The sequence below is a fragment of the Melopsittacus undulatus genome, chromosome 1 (assembly GCF_012275295.1).
Source record: "Melopsittacus undulatus isolate bMelUnd1 chromosome 1, bMelUnd1.mat.Z, whole genome shotgun sequence".
Classification (NCBI taxonomy): Eukaryota; Metazoa; Chordata; class Aves; order Psittaciformes; family Psittaculidae; genus Melopsittacus; species Melopsittacus undulatus.
In genome coordinates this window covers 144,417,830-144,440,471 of record NC_047527.1, presented here as the reverse complement: position 1 = coordinate 144,440,471, position 22,642 = coordinate 144,417,830, and the positions used below count along the sequence as shown (strand labels likewise).

The 22,642-nt window shown below is 36.5% G+C and overlaps 1 protein-coding gene across 2 annotated transcripts in view; it reads right to left on the bottom strand.

Annotated features, from left to right (window-relative positions):
• The window catches only part of SUGCT (succinyl-CoA:glutarate-CoA transferase), a 309,704-nt gene that overhangs the window by 246,721 nt on the left and 40,341 nt on the right, over positions 1-22,642 (bottom strand). For both annotated transcript variants that reach the window (XM_005146978.4, XM_031047163.2), the window contains 2 exons: positions 16,959-17,102; positions 2,807-2,902 (listed from right to left, as the gene is read on the bottom strand). In XM_005146978.4, the coding sequence (XP_005147035.3) occupies positions 2,807-2,902; positions 16,959-17,102 (240 nt within the window). The remainder of the gene's footprint in view (positions 1-2,806; positions 2,903-16,958; positions 17,103-22,642) is intronic.

The window sequence follows — 22,642 nt, the reverse complement described above, 5'->3', positions numbered from 1 at the left end:
ACTCAAAGCTAAATTCAACCCTGCAAACAGAAAACAGAGCCATTTGAAAAGATATTATGAACAAAATTATTCAATTGAAACTCAATGAAATAGAAATTACAACAGCATTCAGTATACATTGAATGTGTTAAACAGGGCATCAGAACACTTACTGTAACAACTGTAAGGAAAAAAGTACTATTCATGTACATATTTCAGGTGCTTTCGGCACATTTTTTATCACATTTTGGTCAATACTCTGGAGTGACTCTGATCAGACTTCTCTCTCACAGAAAGATGATGTAAATGATTTAGATTTTTCTTTTTTAATATCTATAAAAGGCTTTCCCATGTTTACCCAGTCTTCCATGATTTAACATAGTCTGACACATTTTGGCAGGACTGCAGGCTCTGTATCACTTCAAAGTTATAATTTACTACCTGTGTGAAAACTCAAAATAGAGCAAATGAAAACAAAATGAAGTTGAGGACATAAGAAAAACCACCAGCAGTTTGCTACCACATACCTGGTTCTGAAATATAGAGAAATTCAATTTTCTGAAATGTGCTTTTCATGATTTGAACAAATTAAGAGTTCACTTGCACAAAAGATCTTGAAACAAAAGAAGAAAAACAAAACAAACCCACATTTATTAGTAAAAATTAGCACTATGATATTCACATATTAGTTCAGCGAGCAAAAGACAGTGCATTCAATAACTAGGATGAGGGAAGAAAATCAGGTATCAGTTCTCTGTTCTAAACTGGTTTACTAATGAGCTATGGAAGCAACTATAAAAGCAGTACAATAGCAACAGTGAGGGTTAATTTCAGTTTCTGAAGTGCTCTGCAGAGTAAATAGAGCTTATGTTAATCAAGCGAAAAATAAACTCTAGAAAGCAGAATATACTTATGGTTACAATCAGAATTCTAACCATGCCAGCTGATGGAATGTTAACAGATGAGCCACAAATACACACACACACAACTCCACCCATAGTAAATCCACCCTAATTACTGTTTCATGAACAAGAAAATTCATATCAAAAGTTGTTTACAATATTGGGGTAATATTTCAAATATCTCCTACAGAAACAGCATTCAGGAACACAGGAACACAGTTTAGGTAGGATTTAAAGAAAAGTTATATATTGACTAATCTAGAATAAATGAGAAGAGAGCTAAAACAACCTCCACGGATTTTGTATATCTAGAGAGCTGTCTTATGAAAAAAGAAACACAGGACGCTTTTCATTTACATTGTGGAAAAACAAAAGGCAAAAGGACATAAAAGAAGTTTCATTTACTTAGCCAAATGCAGCGTGCTGAAGATAAAATGGTGTGTTTAGTCAGGTTTTGGTTTTGCTTATACAAACTTCAGACACTTCAGATCTGTTTTATACTTTCAACATAGTTAAGTTCAAAAAGCACTGCATCAAAAGGTCACCATATGGAAATACAGCAGCATGTAACTATTTGTGTAGTGGATGCCTGGTTACACTGGGTCATTCAGAGCTGGTGGCCATACCGCCGCACTGTGCCAGCCAGAGCATAGCACGTCTATAGCTGAGACAATACTGCAGGACAAAACTCATCCTTGAAGAAAGAGACATAGCATCACCCCATCAGTCTGAGATGATTTGCAGTCAGTGCTAGCTAATTCATAACCATACAATGGACTATGCAGCGGTACTGGAAAAATAAGTGTAACTCTTAAAAAAAAACACCCTGGTTTTGGTTTTAGACCTGAAGAGGCCTGGCTGTGACACGGGATAGTGATGGAAGACTTTTGCCTCAGAGTTACTATGGCCACAAGCAACAAATCTTGTAGTACTATAAATCTTCACCATCTTCACCACTGGGCAGAAGCAAACACCTCCAGTTTCCCTCCCTTTCTCTGAAAAGAAAGGAGGTGGTAAAGAAACTGAGTAGTGTTTAGGTGCAGTTCTCCCAGACAAATGCTGGGAACTGTCCCTCTCAGGATTCAAAGGACTCCATCCAGAAATGAGGAAATCTCTGCCTAGCTAGTTGCAGACACGCCTATTTGATGAGAAGTACCAAAAATTATGAAATAAAGAACAGATTCTTTAAATAAAACATACGCCCAAGTCTCCAAAAGTTAGCGTGATTTCTATCAAGAACACAGCTAGAGAAGAACAGAATTTTCTCTGATTACTGGAAGAGTTTCCCAGACTACCCAGAAGTAAGATAAAACCTCCAGTAATTTTTTTTTCTGTGCTTGTTTATATGATGAAGGTCATGTTATTTTAAGGAATTTCAACCCTTCATTAGATGTAGCAGACTATGAGTTCTGCTGAGGAGATCTGAGGTCTGGTTAATCCCTTTTGCCAACCTGTTGTCTCACTGAGCCGCAGTGATTTGTAGCAAAATCAACAGAAAATTACAAATCTGTAGAATCTCCCATGGTCGTGGTCATTTGGATTGTTCTTGTAGACTCACCAAATAAAAATACCAACATCCACAAGCAAAAGATTTCAGTTTATAACTGTATGGAAGTCAGGTAACCCTTTGAAAAGAAAAAAAAGCTTTCTCTGTCAGGTGAAAACCAATCAAGTCATCACACCAGCTTTAAAGTCATCCGATTTCAGCAAACACCTTTGATCCATTTCAGTGTTCTGTTACTAATCTACTGCTATTGAAGAAATACGCAAAACACAGAAATGACAACGAACAACAGAACCTTGTCCTACCTAGACACAGACACGTTACAGACTACAGCAGGTCATGGGAAAGGTAAGTCAGCTCTCAATCTCATCATACAAAAACTGAATTTCTAGAGCAAGAAAACCTAATGCTTTCTGCTTACCTGATATGGAACAATACTCCCATGTGCAGTACCCCAGCGTTTTCCTTCGATTTTGCAATTAAGGTAATTGGCTGCTACATGAGTGAGACATGCAACCTGGAAATAGAGAAAAAGTATTCAGGAAAGCTGAAACTTCACTGACAACTTCATGGACATTTCTGTCTATTTATGTGTTTCAGATACATTAGTTAAAATATCTGTCGCAAAAGTATCATTTATATACTACATACACTTTTTAATATGAAAATATCAGGCTACATCTATATGATGGAAGTGCTTGTGCAAGTACAACTCAATAATAACCATGTTCTATAACACTAGTAATGCTAGACAAATCTAACACTGAACTACCATAATAAAATGCAAGACAGTATTACCCTAAATATTTTGCAGAACAGTCAACTGTAGCAAGGCAAAAAAACAGTGTCTCGTCCAAAGTCTAGTGGGAAGCATGATGGATTTGTGGGATAGAACTCACCATTTCCTGAACCTCAATCCCATGCTTAAATCACAAAGACTTTTTCTCAGTTACAAGATTATCTTTCTGCTTTCTCCTATGCTTCTCATTTTACATGTCCAAGCTACGGAAAATGTTTCTGAATTCTTCAGCTCCCCACATGTTCTGTAATATTAATTAAGTGGTGTGCCTTGATAAATCATCTGCCATTAGAAGATAAGGAGAGATTTGTCAAGTTATTAGACAGAAAAGACTGGGAAAAGATTAATTTTGTGAAAAATATGGCATGCTAATTTAGTAACCACAATTTGAGGGGTTAAATATATACTGTGTAAGCATGAATATAAATTGGGGAAAAGAAATTAACATTTATGATGCAATAATTCATGAAAATCAGTGGTTCTGTTAGCATAAAATCATAGAATAGTTAGCATTGGAAAGGACCTTAAGATCATCTAGTTCCAACCCCTCTGCCACGGGCAGACTCTTTTCTCATGTCTTCAAGAGTATACAGTATATATCAGAATCCACAGAACACAATAAAGCACTACAGTTATAGCATGCCAGGTTATCACTAATTCACCAGACACAGCGTATTTGATTCATGCTGACAACTAGTTGTGCCAGTAAGTGCAACTGCTTGCCTAAACAACAGGGCATGTGACCATTTTTTCCAAAACTATTATTTTCTTCCTTTTTGTCCCCTAGATGGAAGAAATTTTCTATGATGATCCAACTGTTCACACTATTCTGTGTCTATTCATCAGTCTCATCTACAACAAAACACGCAGTAATCAATTCAGAGTTCACCATTCAAATTGCAATGTGAATTATATCAAAACTTCTAGAAAAATAATGTAGTTTCATTTTCTTCACCTTCCTCCATATTTGCTTAAGAGGCAATGTGAATGTGTCACTCGCACATTTAAAACAAATATTTAACTATATACACTGATATAGTGACTTATTCCAGCAGAAAACCTAGGAAAAAAGTACAGCAAATAAAAATTTAAGTGCTGCCAAAAACTATATCCATGTATGCTAACTACAAACACAATGCCATATTCCTGAGTACTCTTGGAAAACACTTTGTAGTTGGATTTCAGCTGGACCTTATTATAGCCCAGTGTCACTTCATTCAGCTGAAACACTAACAATGTCTAGTCTGTCCTTCAGCCCCCAGGAAAATATCAGCAATTAAGGAAATGGATCTGGGAGTACACAGAAAGAACTTTTTCTTCTGGTTTGCAACTTTCCTCAGCAGCACAGAATGAAACACACCGTTATTTCAGAGAGAATTTAATGAGTCACAAACGTGTGTTATTCATTAATAACACACAGCCTAGACCCATCGTTCCTGTCAGTTTTCAGTTTGGGGTCACACTCCATAGTGATATTGTTCCTGCGACAGCAAATGGCTTTACAATGATGATGAAATACTAATCATTAGATATTCTTCTGTATTTGTGTGTGACACTACACAGCTGCTATATTCCACACAAATTTCACTGACAGGTAGGATGCATCCAGTACATCAGGCTTTTACTTTTAAAGACAAAAGAATACCCCCCTGTGATACATGCATTTAACGCTGCACACTTCTGGAAAGAAACAGTACCCCAACCTTAACTCTGGAAGGGACACAGTGAATTATAACCTAGGGAAACACAAATTTTAAATATTGGTATAGAATAGAATGGAGCCAAGATTTCACTCCATTTATTTGTTTAAATTCCACACTGTAGAAATAATTAGTTTCATATCCGAAATTCTTCACAAGTATCTAACTGTCCCTCACAGCTGTTAAGCAAACTGCTGAACTATAAGCATAAGAAGATATCCCACCTGAACATTTCTACAGATATCATAAAAAACAATGTTTTCAACAAATGTCTATTTCTCTAAATTGCCCTGTACTTCAATACTTGGTCAGTACCTCTCTGCTAGAGACACTTCTTGCAGTACAAGTATGTATAGTACAATCAGTCTCTCAAAATGAAGTTTGGGTACCTCTGTGTTCCATAGCCAGTTGAGTATTTTTGCATCTATATTTAAAACTGCTTTCCTGAAACCTTATAGACCCATTTCTTTTCTCCATTAATTAAGAACTAATCCTTAGAAGTAACCCATGGACTTGTAACATTAAAGCAGATGTAACACAATGATACAGACATCTCTGTATTCATTTGCTTGTAGAGACAGATCTATGCACCATAAATACGTATTATCAAATATCTACAGATGCTTCTTTATTTCACTTCAATAAAGAGAACACACACTTCAACATTCCTTTCTGATATTACTGATGACGGCCAAATCACGTATTTGTGTTACATACTTACTTAAACCAGAACAAAAAGAAGGCTGCATTAAGGTCTGAAAAGTTATGCTCAGCTTATGATGAAATCAGACAGATGGGAAACAAGATATTAAAAGCCACAAGGTCAGCAGACAAAGAGAAGAGACAGAATTTCAGAAGATTTGTTTTCAAGATAGCACATCAAACATAATTTATTACAATGAGTTCACTGAGTCAATCAATCATTTACGTACAAGTTCAACAAGTGCATATGTATAACAAAAGAAGACAGGTTACTGGAAAGAGGAGAAAAGAACATTTTCATTATATTCTTTACTTTCTTCTCCTTCCAATTTTGTGTCTGCTTTCCTGCCACACAGCATAACAAGGCTTTGACTCTCAGCCAAGTTCATTTTTCCCCCCCTCATGCTTACTTTTTCTTATAGCAGGCATGCAGACTGTATTTTAGGGACTTTGAGACACGGGCATTTTACAGCAGCACAGATAATTATTTTATACTGTACTACTGAACTAGTAACCCAAATATTAATTTATAACTTAGTAGGAAAAATTATCCTGCAAAATGTCAGTGCCTTCTGTTCTGCAAAGGCCAAAAATCTTCCACTTAAACCTTCTCAGTACTTCTGGAGAGATGGAAGAATAATCTCTACAGCAGAAAAATTTGAATACAAGACCATAATCCTCCTTTGATGCACACTAACAAACATCTCAAAATCATGGATCCTACACTGGTATTTACCTGAAGACTGATTTTACTGGTTTACATGTTTTCCCCCTTCCATGTTGTAATAAATAGTTTAACACTAACAAATCAACATTTGAAACTGATTAGTTCTGGTTTTGTGGTTACCCCCATCACCCTCCTCATTTATATATTTCTATCAAAGCTGCTTCCATGGACACATGCATGAGGTGACCCTTGGCTTTTGTTTCTTATAATCCCAGACTGGTTTGTGTTGGAAGGGACCTTAAAGCTCATCCAGTTCCAACCCCTGTCACAGGCAGGGACACCTTCCACTAGACCAGGTTGCTCCAAGCCCCTGTGTCCAACCTGGCCTTGAACACTGCCAGGGATGGGGCAGCCACAGCTTCTCTGGGCACCCTGTGCCAGCGCCTCAGCACCCTCACAGGGAAGAACTTCTTCCTGATGTCTAAGCTAAATCTTTTTGAGTGTTTGTTGTTTTAGGGGTGTATTTTTTTTTTGCATTAAAAGAACACCAAAACCCTCAGTCTCTACCAAGAAAACCCTACTCTTCCAGTCAAAGTCTAACTACATTTAGCCATGAGGCTCAATGAGGGTAGAAATAAGTTCTTACTAATCTACAAGCACCCCACTGCTGCACTGACAGTGCACTTTGAGAAGGTCTGCAAAAGCTCAGCAAAAAAGAAAGACTACTATCATGTAGAACAGGGCTTACTATTAAACAGTCTACACTCCCTTTAGAAAATGTCTGTGGCCACATTATGAACACTGAGCTCTGGGTAAAAAGAGTTTTCTTCTTGGTGACACCCATTTCTTTTAATGTGAACTAGGAAATTACAATCAATTCATCTTTCACTAAAGAAGGCTCTTCGCACTGAAGCATCAGCAAATGGTACAATCCCAGCCATAAGTACAATCTTGTGAAGATAAGATCAAATCCTTAATGACAGCTACTATTTTAGAACAGCTTTCATATTAGATCCTGTCTTAGGGCCTTCCAACCAGTCACTTAAGCAGGTGTTCAACTTTGTGCCAGTAATGACATGCACTTTGTGGAACTTGCTGATTAAAGTCAGCCAATCGAAAAGCACACATCAAACCACAGTCACAGAAATGATGTGTTAGGAGGTGCTTCATGAACTGGAAACAATTAACAAATAGATGCAATGAGGAAAAACAAAGGTAATGTATTTGAAAACTTTGTCTTGAACACAGATTCTCAGAAGGAAAGAAAACTGAAGTTTTCACATTTTCATGTGATCGATTGTGTAGAATTTCACTTTTCAGTGTGAAAATGATGGCTGAAAACAACTTTTGCTTTATAAAAAAAAATAAAAGTTTAAACTGCATAAATACAGACAAAACGAGGCAGCTCCAGAATCACAAGGCACTTGCTTAGCAGAGAACTGCTAACCAAGTCCATTGGAATATGACAAGAAAAAGAAATGATCTACAAATGATTTTTCTAAATGAGTTACACAGAGCTTATCAAAGACTAGAATGAACGCTTACTTATGCACTTCCCACAGCATGGCAGTCACACGCTCCTGATTACATTTTCCTGATGAAAATAAAGTGCTAATCAGCTTTTTCTGAACATGTAAAAAAAAAAAAACCATACTACTTCAACTACTGAAAAGCTCCTGTTTCAGATTCATGACAATACAGGAACAACTCTAAGGAATCCGTCACCTAAAAAAATCTATTAAAGAGAATATTCAGGTTTAAAATAAGCCACAAGAAATCCAGAGTTAGTCTGTACACTCTGTGCAAGATGTCAGTGTGCTTATGCACACATATCTTAATCATATAGTCCTATACTGGTTTTCTATTGGACTTCTGACTCATTTTATTCGTAGGTACTTACTGAACATTTACTTTTAGCTTATGCAGGAATACACAGCCCAAACACTCCACTGAACCTCCTAGTGAGTCCCTACGAGCCTTTACGCACATCGTATGTCATACACATTGCACCTTCTGCCACCCTGAGTTCCTTCCCTGAAACAAGGGTGATTCATCTGCCAGAGTTCAAGTTTCCACTCCAAAGAACGAAGGCACTGAGTTTCTCAGAGGAAAACAAAAAAAAAAACCCCAACCCATCAACGTATTTTCCCATAACTTGTTTCTGGAAACAGATGAATCATTTTAATAGTAACTTTGAAAACAAATCACTTTCTGGCAATTCCAAGACATGGAAAATTCAGCCAAAACAGTAAAAGCTTTGGCAAAGTTATAAAAACTAAAATTGGACTCTGATAACAGGCGTATCAGACAATGTTAACTCTAAGTGACATTTAACTATAAATGACATTTCCTCAAGTCTTCATCTTCTCTGGAGGAATATATAGCCACTGAAAAATTAAAGGCATTACGTTCTGAATTTTCACACAGCTTTCCTAAATCCAGACAAAATGAAACAGAAAAAGTTTCTTCTGCTACATTTTATGCAGTTTTTTAATACTATAACACATTTTCTTATACTATTCCTTAATTACATGTCTTTCCAACCAAGAACCTATGCATTTGATATGAATTATAACTCATCTGGTTTTTTATTCTATGCAACAATGACTGGTTGTATTTCGTTGATTGTTCAGAATCATAGAATCACAGAATGGTTTGGGTTGGAAAGGACTTTAACATCACTCAGTTCCAACCCCCTGCCATGAGAACACCTCTAGTGTAAGGGACACCTCACACCAGACCATGTCCATCCTGGCCCTGAACACTGCCAGTGTTGGAGCATTTACCACTTCTCTGGCCACCCTGTGTCAGCACCTCACCACCCTCACAGTAAAGAACTTCTTCCTTACATCCAACCTGAACTTCCCCTAAGTCTGAACTCTAATAAAACAGAACAAGTGCTCAGATTGGCTTCTATTCATGCACAGAACTGCAAGCATCCTTGACAAACACGGAACAATCTGAGTTGTGGAAGGTGTGCCCAGGTAGAGGAACTCCTCTGCTTAGTGACTGAGCTCTGGGACGAGGTGAGTAGGTTGAGAAATATGCAGAGAGTGCAAAAGACAAGCTGGAGGGAAGAAGACTGGTCTGGGTAAACAGAGTTTTGGCTGGAACTCAGGAAAAAAGTAGAGTTTATAAGCTTTGGAAGAAGGGGCAGGCCACTCAGAAGGACTACAAGGGTCCAGTTGTGGGGTTATGCAGGGAGAAAATTTGAAGGGCCCAGCTAGAACTTAACCTGGCTACTGACATAAAAGGCAACAAAAACTGATTCTGTAAATACATTACCAACAAAAGGAGGGCTAAGGATAATCTCCATCCTGTATTGGATGTGGGGGAAAATAGTGACAAAGGATAAGGAAAAGGCTGAGGTACTTCATGCCTTCTTCACCTCAGTCTTTAATAGTAAGACCAGCTGTTCTCTGGCTACTTAGGGACATGGTTTAGTGGTGCATTTGGCAGTACTAGGTTAATAGTTGGACTTGATGGTCTTGAAGGTCTTTGCCAAGCTAAACGACTCTATTCTAAAAACAGTAGCTACATTTGACAGCTGAGAATGAAAAGAGCAAACCATCAAAATCTGTTTGTCTGGATGTTATTTTTCTCATATAAAAATTAATTACCTGTGAGGACAAGCATCAGAATAAACACAGCAATTTTGCTTAATATTTGTAAAAGGGCACTATCCAGAAGCTCCAACTTGGATGCTACATACACTTTGTGAAGGATTCCATTGTTTTATTTTATCACTAATAAGGATGCTTTTCCACGGAAAGCTTCCAACACCCAAAAGAAGCAGTATTAAGGCACTTTTCACTTTGGATCTTCAGATTAGAAACAGTCATTTACAATGAAAACATGCACACACCTGAACATCTACACCACTCAACTTTTTGCCCCCACATTTATCAGCATTAATACTTGCCTAGAAAAAAGCATCTTAAGTGTGTTTGTCTGTTCTTTACAATATCAATTTCATCTTATCTGTGGAGAACTGTCCTCCACAAAAATAACAGTAATTTCAACAGTCTGTGCTGTAGCAGCGCAAGCAAGGCAGTTTACAGATTCTGTTCATTTGATACATAGGAAGGCACATACAGAAACCAGCCACGGCTATTTGGTTGGGTGAGAAATGTGCAAATATTCCAACCCTATCATCACAGTCAAATCTCCTTTGGTCATAACATTACTAAACAGAAAAACACTGGCATTATTTGTAACACAAAGATCTCTGGAAACTACCCATTAAGTACTTACCTGCTAATGTACTACAGGGATGACACAACAAACAAATCCATGCAATGGAATGAAACATCTGAAATAGGATTTTTTACAACACACAGGACTGTATTACTGAGCCACTGCAGCAAGAGAGGTACCATTTGACTGTCCCCAATGCAGGTGTGGTTCACCTATTATGTCATTAAACAGCATACAAGCCAGAGAAATGTGGTGCAAGGTTCTATATGATTTGAGAAATAAATAGGTTACTGTTACAAATAAGTGGAGAGTCTAAATATAGCACTTCTGTCATAAAGACAATAAATTTATAAATGATTCTCTGAAGAAGGAAGTTTATCCTTAATCAGTCTAAATATTTAAATAATACCACAAAACCCCCAAAATACTATATTATAGAGGAAGCTTGCATGAAAGCAACTGCACATAATTTTTATCAGAGAAATCTAGTACAACAAATACTCATTCCAGAGAAGGCAAAGGATTATTACAAATATCAGAGTTCTGACTTTTAGGTAGAGTTTAATGGATATCTGGTTTTGAAGTCCTAAACAAGACTCTGAACAATCTTTTCTATAGCTTTCATTATAATACATAACTAATGAATTATGGCCTCTGGCTCAATCATATGCCACTACTCCAAGGAGTTTGTCATTTAACTGATAAGCCAGAAACAATAGTGTTAAATAATACAAGCATGGAAAAACACAGTCATGGCAGCAGAGCTCCATCAGACCAAAAAGAACTGATACATTTATTTCAGCATTATCCTTTACTTCACATTTTTTATGAATTATAAATTCATAAAGAGAATTTATTATTCATAAAGAATTATAAATTCATAAATTATAAATTCATAAAGAGAACAGAGAATTTCCATCAGAGCTACCTGAAGCCATCAAACCAAGCAGTGTTGACATGTTAGCTAGCATGCCATCAGCATACCCTAAAACAACATACTTGTTAAGGATTACTAGATTTCCAGAGGTTTAACAGCACATAGAAATCAGTTGCTTTCCCAACTTAAAATTTTCCATGACATAAACTTGAAACCTTTTCCATCAAGTTACAGCCCTTTGCCATGCTATTTATGTAAATAAATACCACACAAGGTGTTCAAAGGTCCTGTCCAAACTTGACCAATTCAGTGAATTACTACTGAAGGTGTCTATGAATTTGGAGAGAGAGGTGAGCTTTTGGAGTACACTAAAAGTGCTTTTCCTGCTACTAGTTGGTTAAATTACTCCTGTTTCTTTCGAACTACTCTGGTTATCCTTTTTCTCTCAATACTTAGCATGACTCTGAAATATGATCTGTTGGTAATAAAACTACAACAAACATCTTGATTCCATTTCCAGAATTACACCCTTATTCAAAGGTCATCTAAATAATAAAATCATTAAAGGAAATGTCTTCCTTTGTCTTCAAACTCTCCTACCCATTCCAGATAGCCATTTTCTATTTATTCTGTGTATTAAAGGGGCACACATTTCTATCTCCTTCGTAGCCTTCCTCTAATTGAGAAGAGATAGCTTGACAAGGGAAAATGAAGCTAACACATTCAGGATTAGTTTCATTACCAAAAAGAACAATAGCAGCAAAGACAAAAAGACACAGAATTTACTGTCAGATCACAGCTCTCTGTGTATGTATTCTGTTTATAAAGAAAGCCACTAAATAAATCCAAGATCCAGTTGGAGTATGATCCACCAATGACTTTTTGCATAACTAATCATTAGAAATCACAACACACATTCCACAGAGGCTAATATTAAATTGAGTTACTGTCATGTTAGTATGGTCTTCTGGTCTATTCAATAAAATTCTAGCCACTTTAAACCCCGAGGGATAAGTTCTGTTCTTAGTTATACTGATGTCCTCAGTGGAAACTATCAAGAATAGTAGCCAAGAAGAGTGTTTAAGGCACAGCACATATTTAAATAAATGCTCACATTATTCAGATTTTATTATCTTTCCGTATCAGAGCTGTGCACTGAAAAAGACAACGGCTCCATACAGTGCATACAATATTATTTATCATAACAGAGATTAAGAACACAGTGTTTTGCAAAGATGATTCTTTATAAGCTTGTAAAAAGGAAACACTTATTCAAACCATACCCAAAACAACTGTGTAAGAGTCCTCCTAGCTGGCCTCCAAAATCACCAGCAGCAATGACATCCAAATAAAGCAGATTTTCTTTCTGTAGTCAGTGTACTCGCAACTCTCAGTTAAGCAAGCAGAGAAGCAAACAAGATGCAGTCAAGACACTTGAACAGTATTTTAGTTCCAAGATCAGTATTTCTCATACAACTTGGTGCTCAGGAACCCTGTGATGACATTTATACCCTACAGGCAGTTTGTAAGTGTTACCAGTCTAAAAGATATGTTATAAAAGCCCTGAAGACAAAGTACTAAAAGCACCTTAAATGGATAAGCCTGGAAGACAATCATCTTGGGGAAAAGTGGTGTAGAAATAAAACCTAATAGTTTCTAAACCTCACCATCATCTCAGAAAATTAACTGCCAAACTAAAGCACACAGATGGAATACAGAAAATGATTTATACCACTTTGCTTGGTTTTTCTAGGGTCACTTAGAATTTCTGAGAAGTTGAAGCGCTCACTATGGCAAATACAAACTAAAGCATATTAATCAGAAGCAGAGAAATGTCTGATGAACAATCATATCATACAGACAATATTAACCACATTATCCTGTCTGTGGAATCTGGGCAAAAAAAAATACACTCCAAAATTACAGAAATGTAAAATGTAAAATACTTCTCGCAGATTTTCAATCCCAGAGAAACCAACTTATTACAGTATTTGTCGGAGCCTGGTTGTAATTAAATACAGGAAGGATATTAAAACTTCCAAGAGATTTTTTTTAAGCCACAACAGAAGAAAAGGCACAATTGCATAATTGGAACCAAATCCAAAACCCACTTCCTTCTTATTTACTAGCATCATCTAAAGGACACTATTTAGATGCTGAAAGGTCTGGAGCTGGCAACTGTAAATCATCTACAAGTCAAAAATTTCAAAGGAATTGTATGACATGGGTTAAAAGTTTATAGATGAGAGATATAGAAAGTTAGTATTCACTGCAAAACCACATCCTAGCGGTCACCGTATCTCTCTTGTCAGTAAAACCCTAGAATTCTATTTTGCTGTGGGGAAAAAAGCCTCCTTGGTAATGAGCTACTATAAAGCTATAGGGCAAAAGTGATATACAGAATTTGAAAGAAAGCTGTCTTTTTAAGCCAATATACAAATAACATTTCTTTAGAGCACAGGATTTCACTTATCATTTGGTTCTGCACGGACCAGTTCAATACTACACAAACTTGTCAGTCAGTGGGCTATTTCTTTAAAAAACTTCAGATCATTTTTGTAGGCAGTAGAATTCAGTTCAATGCTCTTTGTCATTAGCACAGCTGTGTGGGCAATTAATACCAAACCCATCTTCCAGCCCTGAAAGAGAATAAATTTCAAATCCTGTTGCAGTTCTACATGGCATGTAGAAAAATGACAGCACAGACGTAGATGGGAATGCTGTGCTGTAAAATAAAACAAGCAGTTTTCAGGGATTTAAGTGTTTTAAACCCTGAGTTTCCTTTTTGAAACAAAGTGATTCTATGATCAACACTGCCCAATGAAGACGTATGTCACACTTCTCAGTTTAGATAAAGGGATGGACAAAAGGTCAAGCATATTGCTATATTAGCTCAGCACATGAAATACTGACAGAAGTTTCACCCAGGTGGCTGCTGTTGTAACACTTCTATAAGAAGGACGTTTCTTCAGTAGTGCTTTTGTTTTACAAGCAGAAAAAAAAGAGATTGCTTTCTCATTAAAAATTATTACATTCCAGTGAAACTCACACTGAAGGAAAAGTTACCATGATGCATTTGACCTCAGATCCCACCATTAATCAGATGCAATAAGAACCTAACAAACTAAAAGTCTACTACTTCAGGGTCCTTAATGCATTGGCAGCACCCGTGAGAGACTTCAAACAGCAATTCTTTTTAAACATTCATCACACGAGGAAGAGCTAGCTTTAGATATCTCAGCTTGGTATGTAAAACCATAATCCCTTTGAAAGCACAGACCTTTCAGGAGCCTGATCCTATCACAGTAATCATCTACCTTTCCTTTAAAATGTCACCACCAGAACTACTGCAAGAGCAATCTTCTCCTTACATTAATTTTTAGATTTAGATAGTACACTCACCCTTAAAGACTTACAAGTCACAGCCAGTTTTACAAAAAGAAAGAAAACAAACCAGGAAAGCTAAATGTTCTCAGAGAAATTCAGCTCTCAGTTATTTTCTTCTATCATTTTAACACATTTCTTAAATGGGATTGATCACATGGATTTATTTTTGGTACCTGAGCACCTCATCTGTAAATATTTCTTTCTGATTTAATAAATGTTCTCATTACCGTGTTGGGCCAACAACCTAAAGTTAATTTGGACTGAAGCAATAGGGTTATCTAAAACAAAATAGCTGATTTCTGAATGAAAGCTTATACCTGCACTCTATTCCAAAATACCAGCTTATTTATTTAGTCAACACTGAAATAAATATAACCTTATTTTGCAATAAGAATGTGCACGCATGGAATTGCTTCTTAATAATTTTTAGGTAAGCATAATTTGGTAACAAATATTAAATGACTCAATGTTTACAAAGAACAAAAGAAATCACTAAACTGTCCCTTCACAATTTAGTGCTGCTTCAGGTAAGCATATAGAAGTCAAATCACCTGTCTGCTTCATTCACTAACATTTATTCTCTTCCTTTTCTATGTCAATGAGAGCCCTAAAAGATAATGATGTAGAAATTCAGATGGAAGAACACTTCTGTGCCTAGCCAGATCTATCCTAACCAAGGAAAAGGATCGTGACAAAGTAAGGTGAAATAAGAGATCCAACACCACCTAACTTAAACTCTTCCTATTTTCAGCATTTGATAAATATAAAATAAAAAGCAAGAAGGTTCCACTAAAAAATAAGCAAAAAAAGCAGTGAAACAAGGAATCAGAAATAACAGAATTACTCTGGAAATTAACAAATTATTGGAAGTCCCTTTAGTAAAATCAGAACTTAAAAAGATTAGGAAGGAGCAGCCATAATATAAAACACTATGATACCTTAAACAAACAAAAAAAAACAACACCAAATTTCCATATATATACATGACATTCAGTACCAGCTTAACATACATCTAAAATAGTTTTCCAAACTGCTTATTACATTTTTCAAATCTAGACACAGAATTTACAAATACACTTAAGTATGATGAAGAGTTCAGTCCTTGCAAACATTTCTGACACAAAGTAAAAAATCTTTGTTGATTTAAACAAGGACTTCCCCTCCTTCCCCAGTCTCATTTCAGGTATTTAAAGAGCAGTAGGTATTAAAACAAGAGCAACCTCAATCTTCAGTCTGAATCATTCTTATCATACAATGACATACACGGAAGGAACCTTTGGAGGTCATCTTGTCCAATCTCCTGCTCACATCAGAGCCAGCTTCTTGCACAATAGGCACTCTATCAACATGTACTCACATATCACACACTTTTTCTCCCAAATGAACTCACAGGTACAACATAAAGAAAAATACAATTGAATAAAGAATAAAATACTGGAGCACTGTAATACCTTTGAGTACTGCATACAGTTTTAATGCATATTTTAAAATGGAACCAAAAATTCCTACGCATGATATACACAGCTGCTACGAGCAGGTATCAACATAAGCCAGATAATGTATCATCCAATCATACACAGCTCACATAAACATCACTTTCTTTTTTTTTAATTATAAATCCTTGCACCAATGGTGCTTAAATGCTCAAGGATAATTTAAAGTTCTCATTATCTGTGGTATATGGTATACCTTCCGTGATCAAACCAAGTGTCTTTACAATTTTGATGAGATTTGTCTTTAACATGCCTAGAGAAAACACTGCATCTTCAAGCTTAATTTATACTTGAACTGCCAGAGCCAAAAGGCAGACCTCCTGGATTATATCACTTTGACACTTGGATGATAACGGATTTCTCAGGGTGATTTTGCACAAGTCATTCAGTCACTCTGGCAGTATTATTAGCCAGTGCCATGGTCTCACTTCCTACAGTGGTTTCACCATTTATGCTTGTCTATCTCAAATTGTCTATTACAGTTGTTACTTACAATCTCAGGGATGCTATGAACTTTGATTAATCCATATTTTCAAAGAACATAGGGGTCCTTTGTAAAAACGAAAAACCAAAGGTAATGTAGTAGTAACTATAATCAAATGGTAACTTACTAGAGTGGCAGAATAAGGAAACTGTCACTAATGGCATTACTGTCATCAGTTGTACTAACTAATCTGCATTAATTTATGTCAAAATAGTATTATTAGGTTCAAACATCTACACAACTAAAAACAATGCTTAAAACCCATACCTGAGATGACAAGAGATTGCAGTCAATGTGAAGTCCTTTCCCTGTCTTATACCTCTGAAGTAAACCAGCCATAATTGCTCCATATGTATACAACCCAGTAGCAAGATCTGTCATGGCTACTCCTGCTCTAACTGGCTCACCATCCTAAAGAAAGGAAGAAAATACCACAAAACAAAGAAAGACAATTAATAAACAACAAAAAAAAGGGGGGAGGGTGAAAACAGAAGCAAATTATGACTGATATAGTACATTTAACACCAGACTCATGTGAAAAAAGTGCTTACATGTTTTGGCATTCCAAACTGAAAGAAATGAGAGTATCTTTTAGTGAACTGAAGTACAAAAACTACCACTAAAAAACAGATATTCTTAAAGCATCTACACAATACTTAAAACCTTGTGATGCTGCAGACTGCAAGTTGTGAATGATTTATTACGCTATTTTTTGCCCTAATATCATAATGCTCCTACTCACCAACGCAAAAAGGAAAGAGATACTGTTAAATACAAGAGAATCCAGTGAAAACTGAACTTCATTATATCTAGAGGCCAAAGATCTAAGAGATTTCCACAGTATGCTGACCCGTTTCATGTGTGTTTGAAAGGAAGAACCATATTGCTTTGCTCTTCTCTCTCTTTTTCTCCCTCCTCTTCTGCCACCCCCTTCCCCCCCAGCCAAATGTCAGGTTTGTATTTTCCAGTATACAGACTCCAGGCCCCTAGTGGAAAAACAAAACCAGCTTTGTTTTGTTTGCACATACACATATTACATACACAAATGAACACAAATTCTTGACCTCCTGACCAATAATCACTGGAAAGTTGTTGGTTCAAATACCTTTTTTCAGCAGGTCATCCCTTTTTCTGGCACCAAGGGACAAATCTTCATTTTACATCATGTATTTTAGAACTTGGCTAATTAAATGGCACAAAATATAGCCCTTCTGTAATCAACAGCAAAAAGAACTAATTTCAGTCAAATTAGGCTTCTGCATAGGAAAAGTGCTTCTTCTAAGATGTTCTCCCACTTCCCACTCAGAAAAGTCTGAGCTCAGATGCTCAGATTCTGACTTTAATTAGTCATGTCTAAACTGCTATATAGAATCATACATTAAGCTTGCAAGAGAGTTATGTTCACACACTGCAACCTGTAATTCCACAGCAGTCCATACAATTTCTACCCTTCCTTGGTCTTTCTACCAAGATGCAGGAGCAGCTGACATTTGTCACTCTTTTATCATCCTCTAATGTCCACCTGTGCCATAAACCAGCCTGTGACAGGATGCACAACTCTAAGTACTGTGAAATGGATTCATTCTGGTTTTAATCTCTATCCTGCAGCACAAGGGATATGAAGCTGCTTTATATGAAGGATAAATCTACACAGACATAGAAATAACCTTCCTTTAGACAGCACTTTTCACAGCATCGCATTACTTTTGTGTAGTTAATGTTATCCGAGTTCCCTGAGCAAACTAAGCATCTATACAGTAGCTTTTATTCATTGTTTAAGTAACAAATACTGCTACTGTCCCTGCCAGCCAAAAGTGGCATTCATGTTCTGGTAGAAGGACAAGATGTAGCCCTAGTGAGGGAGAAAGTGCTTTAAGCAATCAAAGCTGCCATCCAGACTCAATGGCTGGGTTGAACCCTAACCAGGGACAGCACCAGGACAGGCACTTTGTTCTTTGAAAAGATGAAGATTCCCTCCAGTAGAGCAGACCCTCTTGTCCCCAACTCTGTGTTTTGCTATTGCTCAAGCTTACCACCAGCTTACACTTTTATTCCTAATTTTTGCTATTTGCCAAATTCCTTACAATTTGTCAGCACATTCTGGCCCAGAGATAGCCACAACTTCCACATCTTGGAAGCTTCCTTTCCCAAGTATTTTTGTTCAGTTTGTTTTTTTTTACCCACTGACATAATTTTTCTTCCCAAAATTACACCAGTAATATAAAAATTATCCATTAAAAATGAAAATTGTTCTGAAATGACATCCTTAATAAAACCATTCTAACTCCAGTAGTCCTTACAGATGGGAAATAGCTGCTGAAGCTAATACGAACCAGCAATGGCTATATTTTTTCAACAGTAATGAGCTATATGCCATGTGTGCTCTTTTGTTGCAGTTGGTTTGGTTTTAAGCTAAAGAATGGCCCCTCTGGTATTGTAGATCCCATTCATGTCTTGCTGTCTCATGTTCAGTAAAACAAAGATGTTTCTTTAGCAAGCAAGAATGCACCACTATAGAGATACTCTATCAAAAACTGCCTGTAATAATCCACTTGGAAATGGAAGGGGATTTGTATCCAAATTGGGTTTTATTTAATTAATTACAAGCTATTGCCTCAATGAGTCATAGAAATTTTCAAAGGGATATTCATCTGGCACTGATGTATCTGAATATATTAAGAAAAAGCTTTCAGTTCATCAAATATAAAATTGGAATGCAGTTTTTAACCAGGAAATATCTATAAATTATGTCATCCAAAACAATAAAAGTGTCATCAGTGTAAACTTCGTCTTTTTAGCATGTTTTAATTTATGTAAAGGAACATTGAATGTGGCCTGAAACAACCACTTTCAGTCAAAATGGGTTTGTGGTACAGATTTACACAAAACAGATCTCCCACGAATGCAAATGTTCAATAAACACTTTGGAACTTCAAGTTACGCACAGAGGTAATCAAGGACATGGGTAAGCGCTTGAGTTCTATGCAGGTTTCTACACAGGAAAACATGGTTTAAAGATAGCATTCTACTGTGCACTGCATGTCTCTGTTTTTGTAAAGTCAGCAAAAAACCACACTAGCACAAATGCAGTTGTTTGTGCCTATTCTGCAATATTGCAGAAGTGGTAGCTTGATTTGAAGGTTCAGAACTTTACTCGGAAGCATTTCAAAGTAATCAGCATTGTCATTTCAGTAGCAACTATTTCCTAGCAAAAAAAGATATAAAAAGCAAGCTATTCAGAATTTCTTTATGCAGGAATCTTCACTCAGAACTTAAAAATCAGATGTATAAAGCACATAACCTTGTTTCCCTTAAAAGAGATTTACACTGTGTGCCAAATGTGATGTTATGGTGTATCTTTCGTGCATTCCATGTTTGTATTACACTAATTTTATCCCTTTAACAAAGAAGATATTTTGGATAAAATACACACATTTTAGTCAGAAAATTCTACCCCATTCCACTGTGGTCTCTTTACCACTTCAAAAATTATAGTGTTACATGAAATAAACTACTGAAGAAAATGAATGTTACATATGTGACAGCCTTAATGAAGGTTTAAGTTTTGCTCAAAATCCTGTGGTGTTAATATATTGATTTTGTGGTTTAATATTAAGACATCATTGACTGGAAGAGTGGCCTCAGCACCCAATAAAGCTACGTGACCTGAAACAGTAAACTACTTCCCAAGACACTAAATCAGTAGCTAGATGGTTGGAACAAACTGAAATTTACAATATCAAATTTCTCTAAGCTGAGATGGAAAATACATTCCTATTAGTTCTACCGAGTTTTAAAGTGTCAAATATGGGACATAATTTCAGTATCCTATTGTTAAAATGCTTTGTGAAGAGCTGTAAATATGTATTAACACACCTCAAAACTAAGCACCTCATTGATGTATTTAGGTGTTTTGTTGTTGCTGGTCAAATTCATTACAAGTTTTTTACTGCATCAGCTGATACCTCTAAGTATCCTTCAAGCACACTCAATGTCTTCTTTACTGAAGGGAAGATTCCACAGAGCACCGTTACACTGAAGTTATGCTGGTTATCTATAGCTATCGCAATACAGTACAAAACCACCATTTCTTATAACTTTTTTCCCCCAGTTCATAAAATTGGTATTTGCAATTTTATTTTAGAGGAAAAAAAAATCTACTAAGATATCAAAGAATCCCAACCTGGTTTGGGTTGGAAGGGACCTTAAAGCTCATCCAGTTCCAAACCCCTGCCATGGGCAGGGACACCTTCCACTAGACCAGGTTGCTCCAAGCCCCATCCAACCTGGCCTTGAACACTGCCGGGGATGGGGCAGCCACAGCTTCTCTGGGCACCCTGTGCCAGTGCCTCAGCACCCTCATACTAAAGAATTTCTTCCTACTACCTAATCTCAGTCTCCCCTCTGTCAGTTTAAAGCCATTCCCCCTTCTCTTATCCCTACATGCCCTTGTAAAAAGTCCCTCTCCAGATTTCTGGTAGATACCCTTTAGGTACTTCTCCTAGCTGAACAAGCTCAATCTCTCAGTTTGATTTGCTTCAAATCATGTTACTTTTAGTATACTAACTCCATGTTATCTAATCAGCAAATAATTCAAGGTTTAGTAAAGAAAAATAGCATGAAAAAGTAAGATTATTTTTTCTTCTCTAGCCACTCTTCCACATGCCAAAACAAGGTTTTCTGCTTTTCTTAGAGCTACTTTTATGGAATTTTAAACATAACCCAGTCACATGAACATAAAAGTAGAAAACAGAATATTTTGCTATTAATAATTGTTTTAAAATAACTTTCAAACAAGCACACAGTGTGATTTTTGAAGCCACTCAAGTATATTTTCACTACAGTAACAGAAGGCACATTTGCTTCTTTGGAGTCACAGAACTTTAAATCACTTGGCCTTTGAAACAGAACTGTCCCTTTGTACATCAGAAAATGATTTGGAGAAACTGATGAAATACTGTATGACCAACTTCAAATAAAGAGGAAAAAAGAGAAGCAAATCTTAGTATATTTATTTTAATCATACAAAAGAATGACTAAGTTTGAATGAATTATTAAAAGCCCCCAGTGAATACACAGAACTGTTACTAACAATGATTAAATGATTCCTATGATTACATTGCCTCAAGTCCTGGTGAGGTGATGCAAACATCTGGATTTCCACTGTAGATGTTAACACAACCTTTTAATAAAATTCATCTTCATAATGGCCACTGAGGACTATTACTCTCATAATAGAACTTAAATGCAGTTATTCAGTGTAACACTTGTATTTTCTGTCATTGCCATACCACTGTAAAGCTTTGCAAGGGTCATGTTTTAATTTTTTTTCAGCATACTTCCTTTTATTCAACTGGTACTAATAACATTTACCCCTTTCTCACAGTTTACACTTTCACTTAATTTTGTTTGGCATATTTTGAGGTGTGCCTGAAGTTTCTGGCATTGTACTGGAAGTACTAGCCTTCACACTACAGACACCAAGGTCAGAAAGTAAATATTACTAACTTTACAATTACTGTGATCAGCCATTGCTTTATACATTTGAAGTACCTGTAATGCCTGCACTCAGTTTGCCATCTTCTCATGTTCTGAGATGTGACATCCTATGAGTATGTAACATTACCATGGCAGCAAGAGGCAGACAGTTTTAGGGTCTTAGGACACGAGGCAGAAGATGTTTCAGCTTACTCAGTCAAACAATGCTTGGATTTTCTTTGTTATTTTGGTGGGGTTTTTTTTAATAGAAAGGATGATTCAGATAACAATAACTGCCACAAGCACAGAGTTATGATGTTTGTCATGGTTCTCAGCAGAAAACAAATCTATTGGCAGAGTATTGATCCTGCAGTAAAGTTACATCCAGAGCACACATGGTTAGCTTTCAACAACCTGGTTAAACATTAATATCTGACACTAAGTACAGAAACTTGAGGAACTCTTTGTTTATC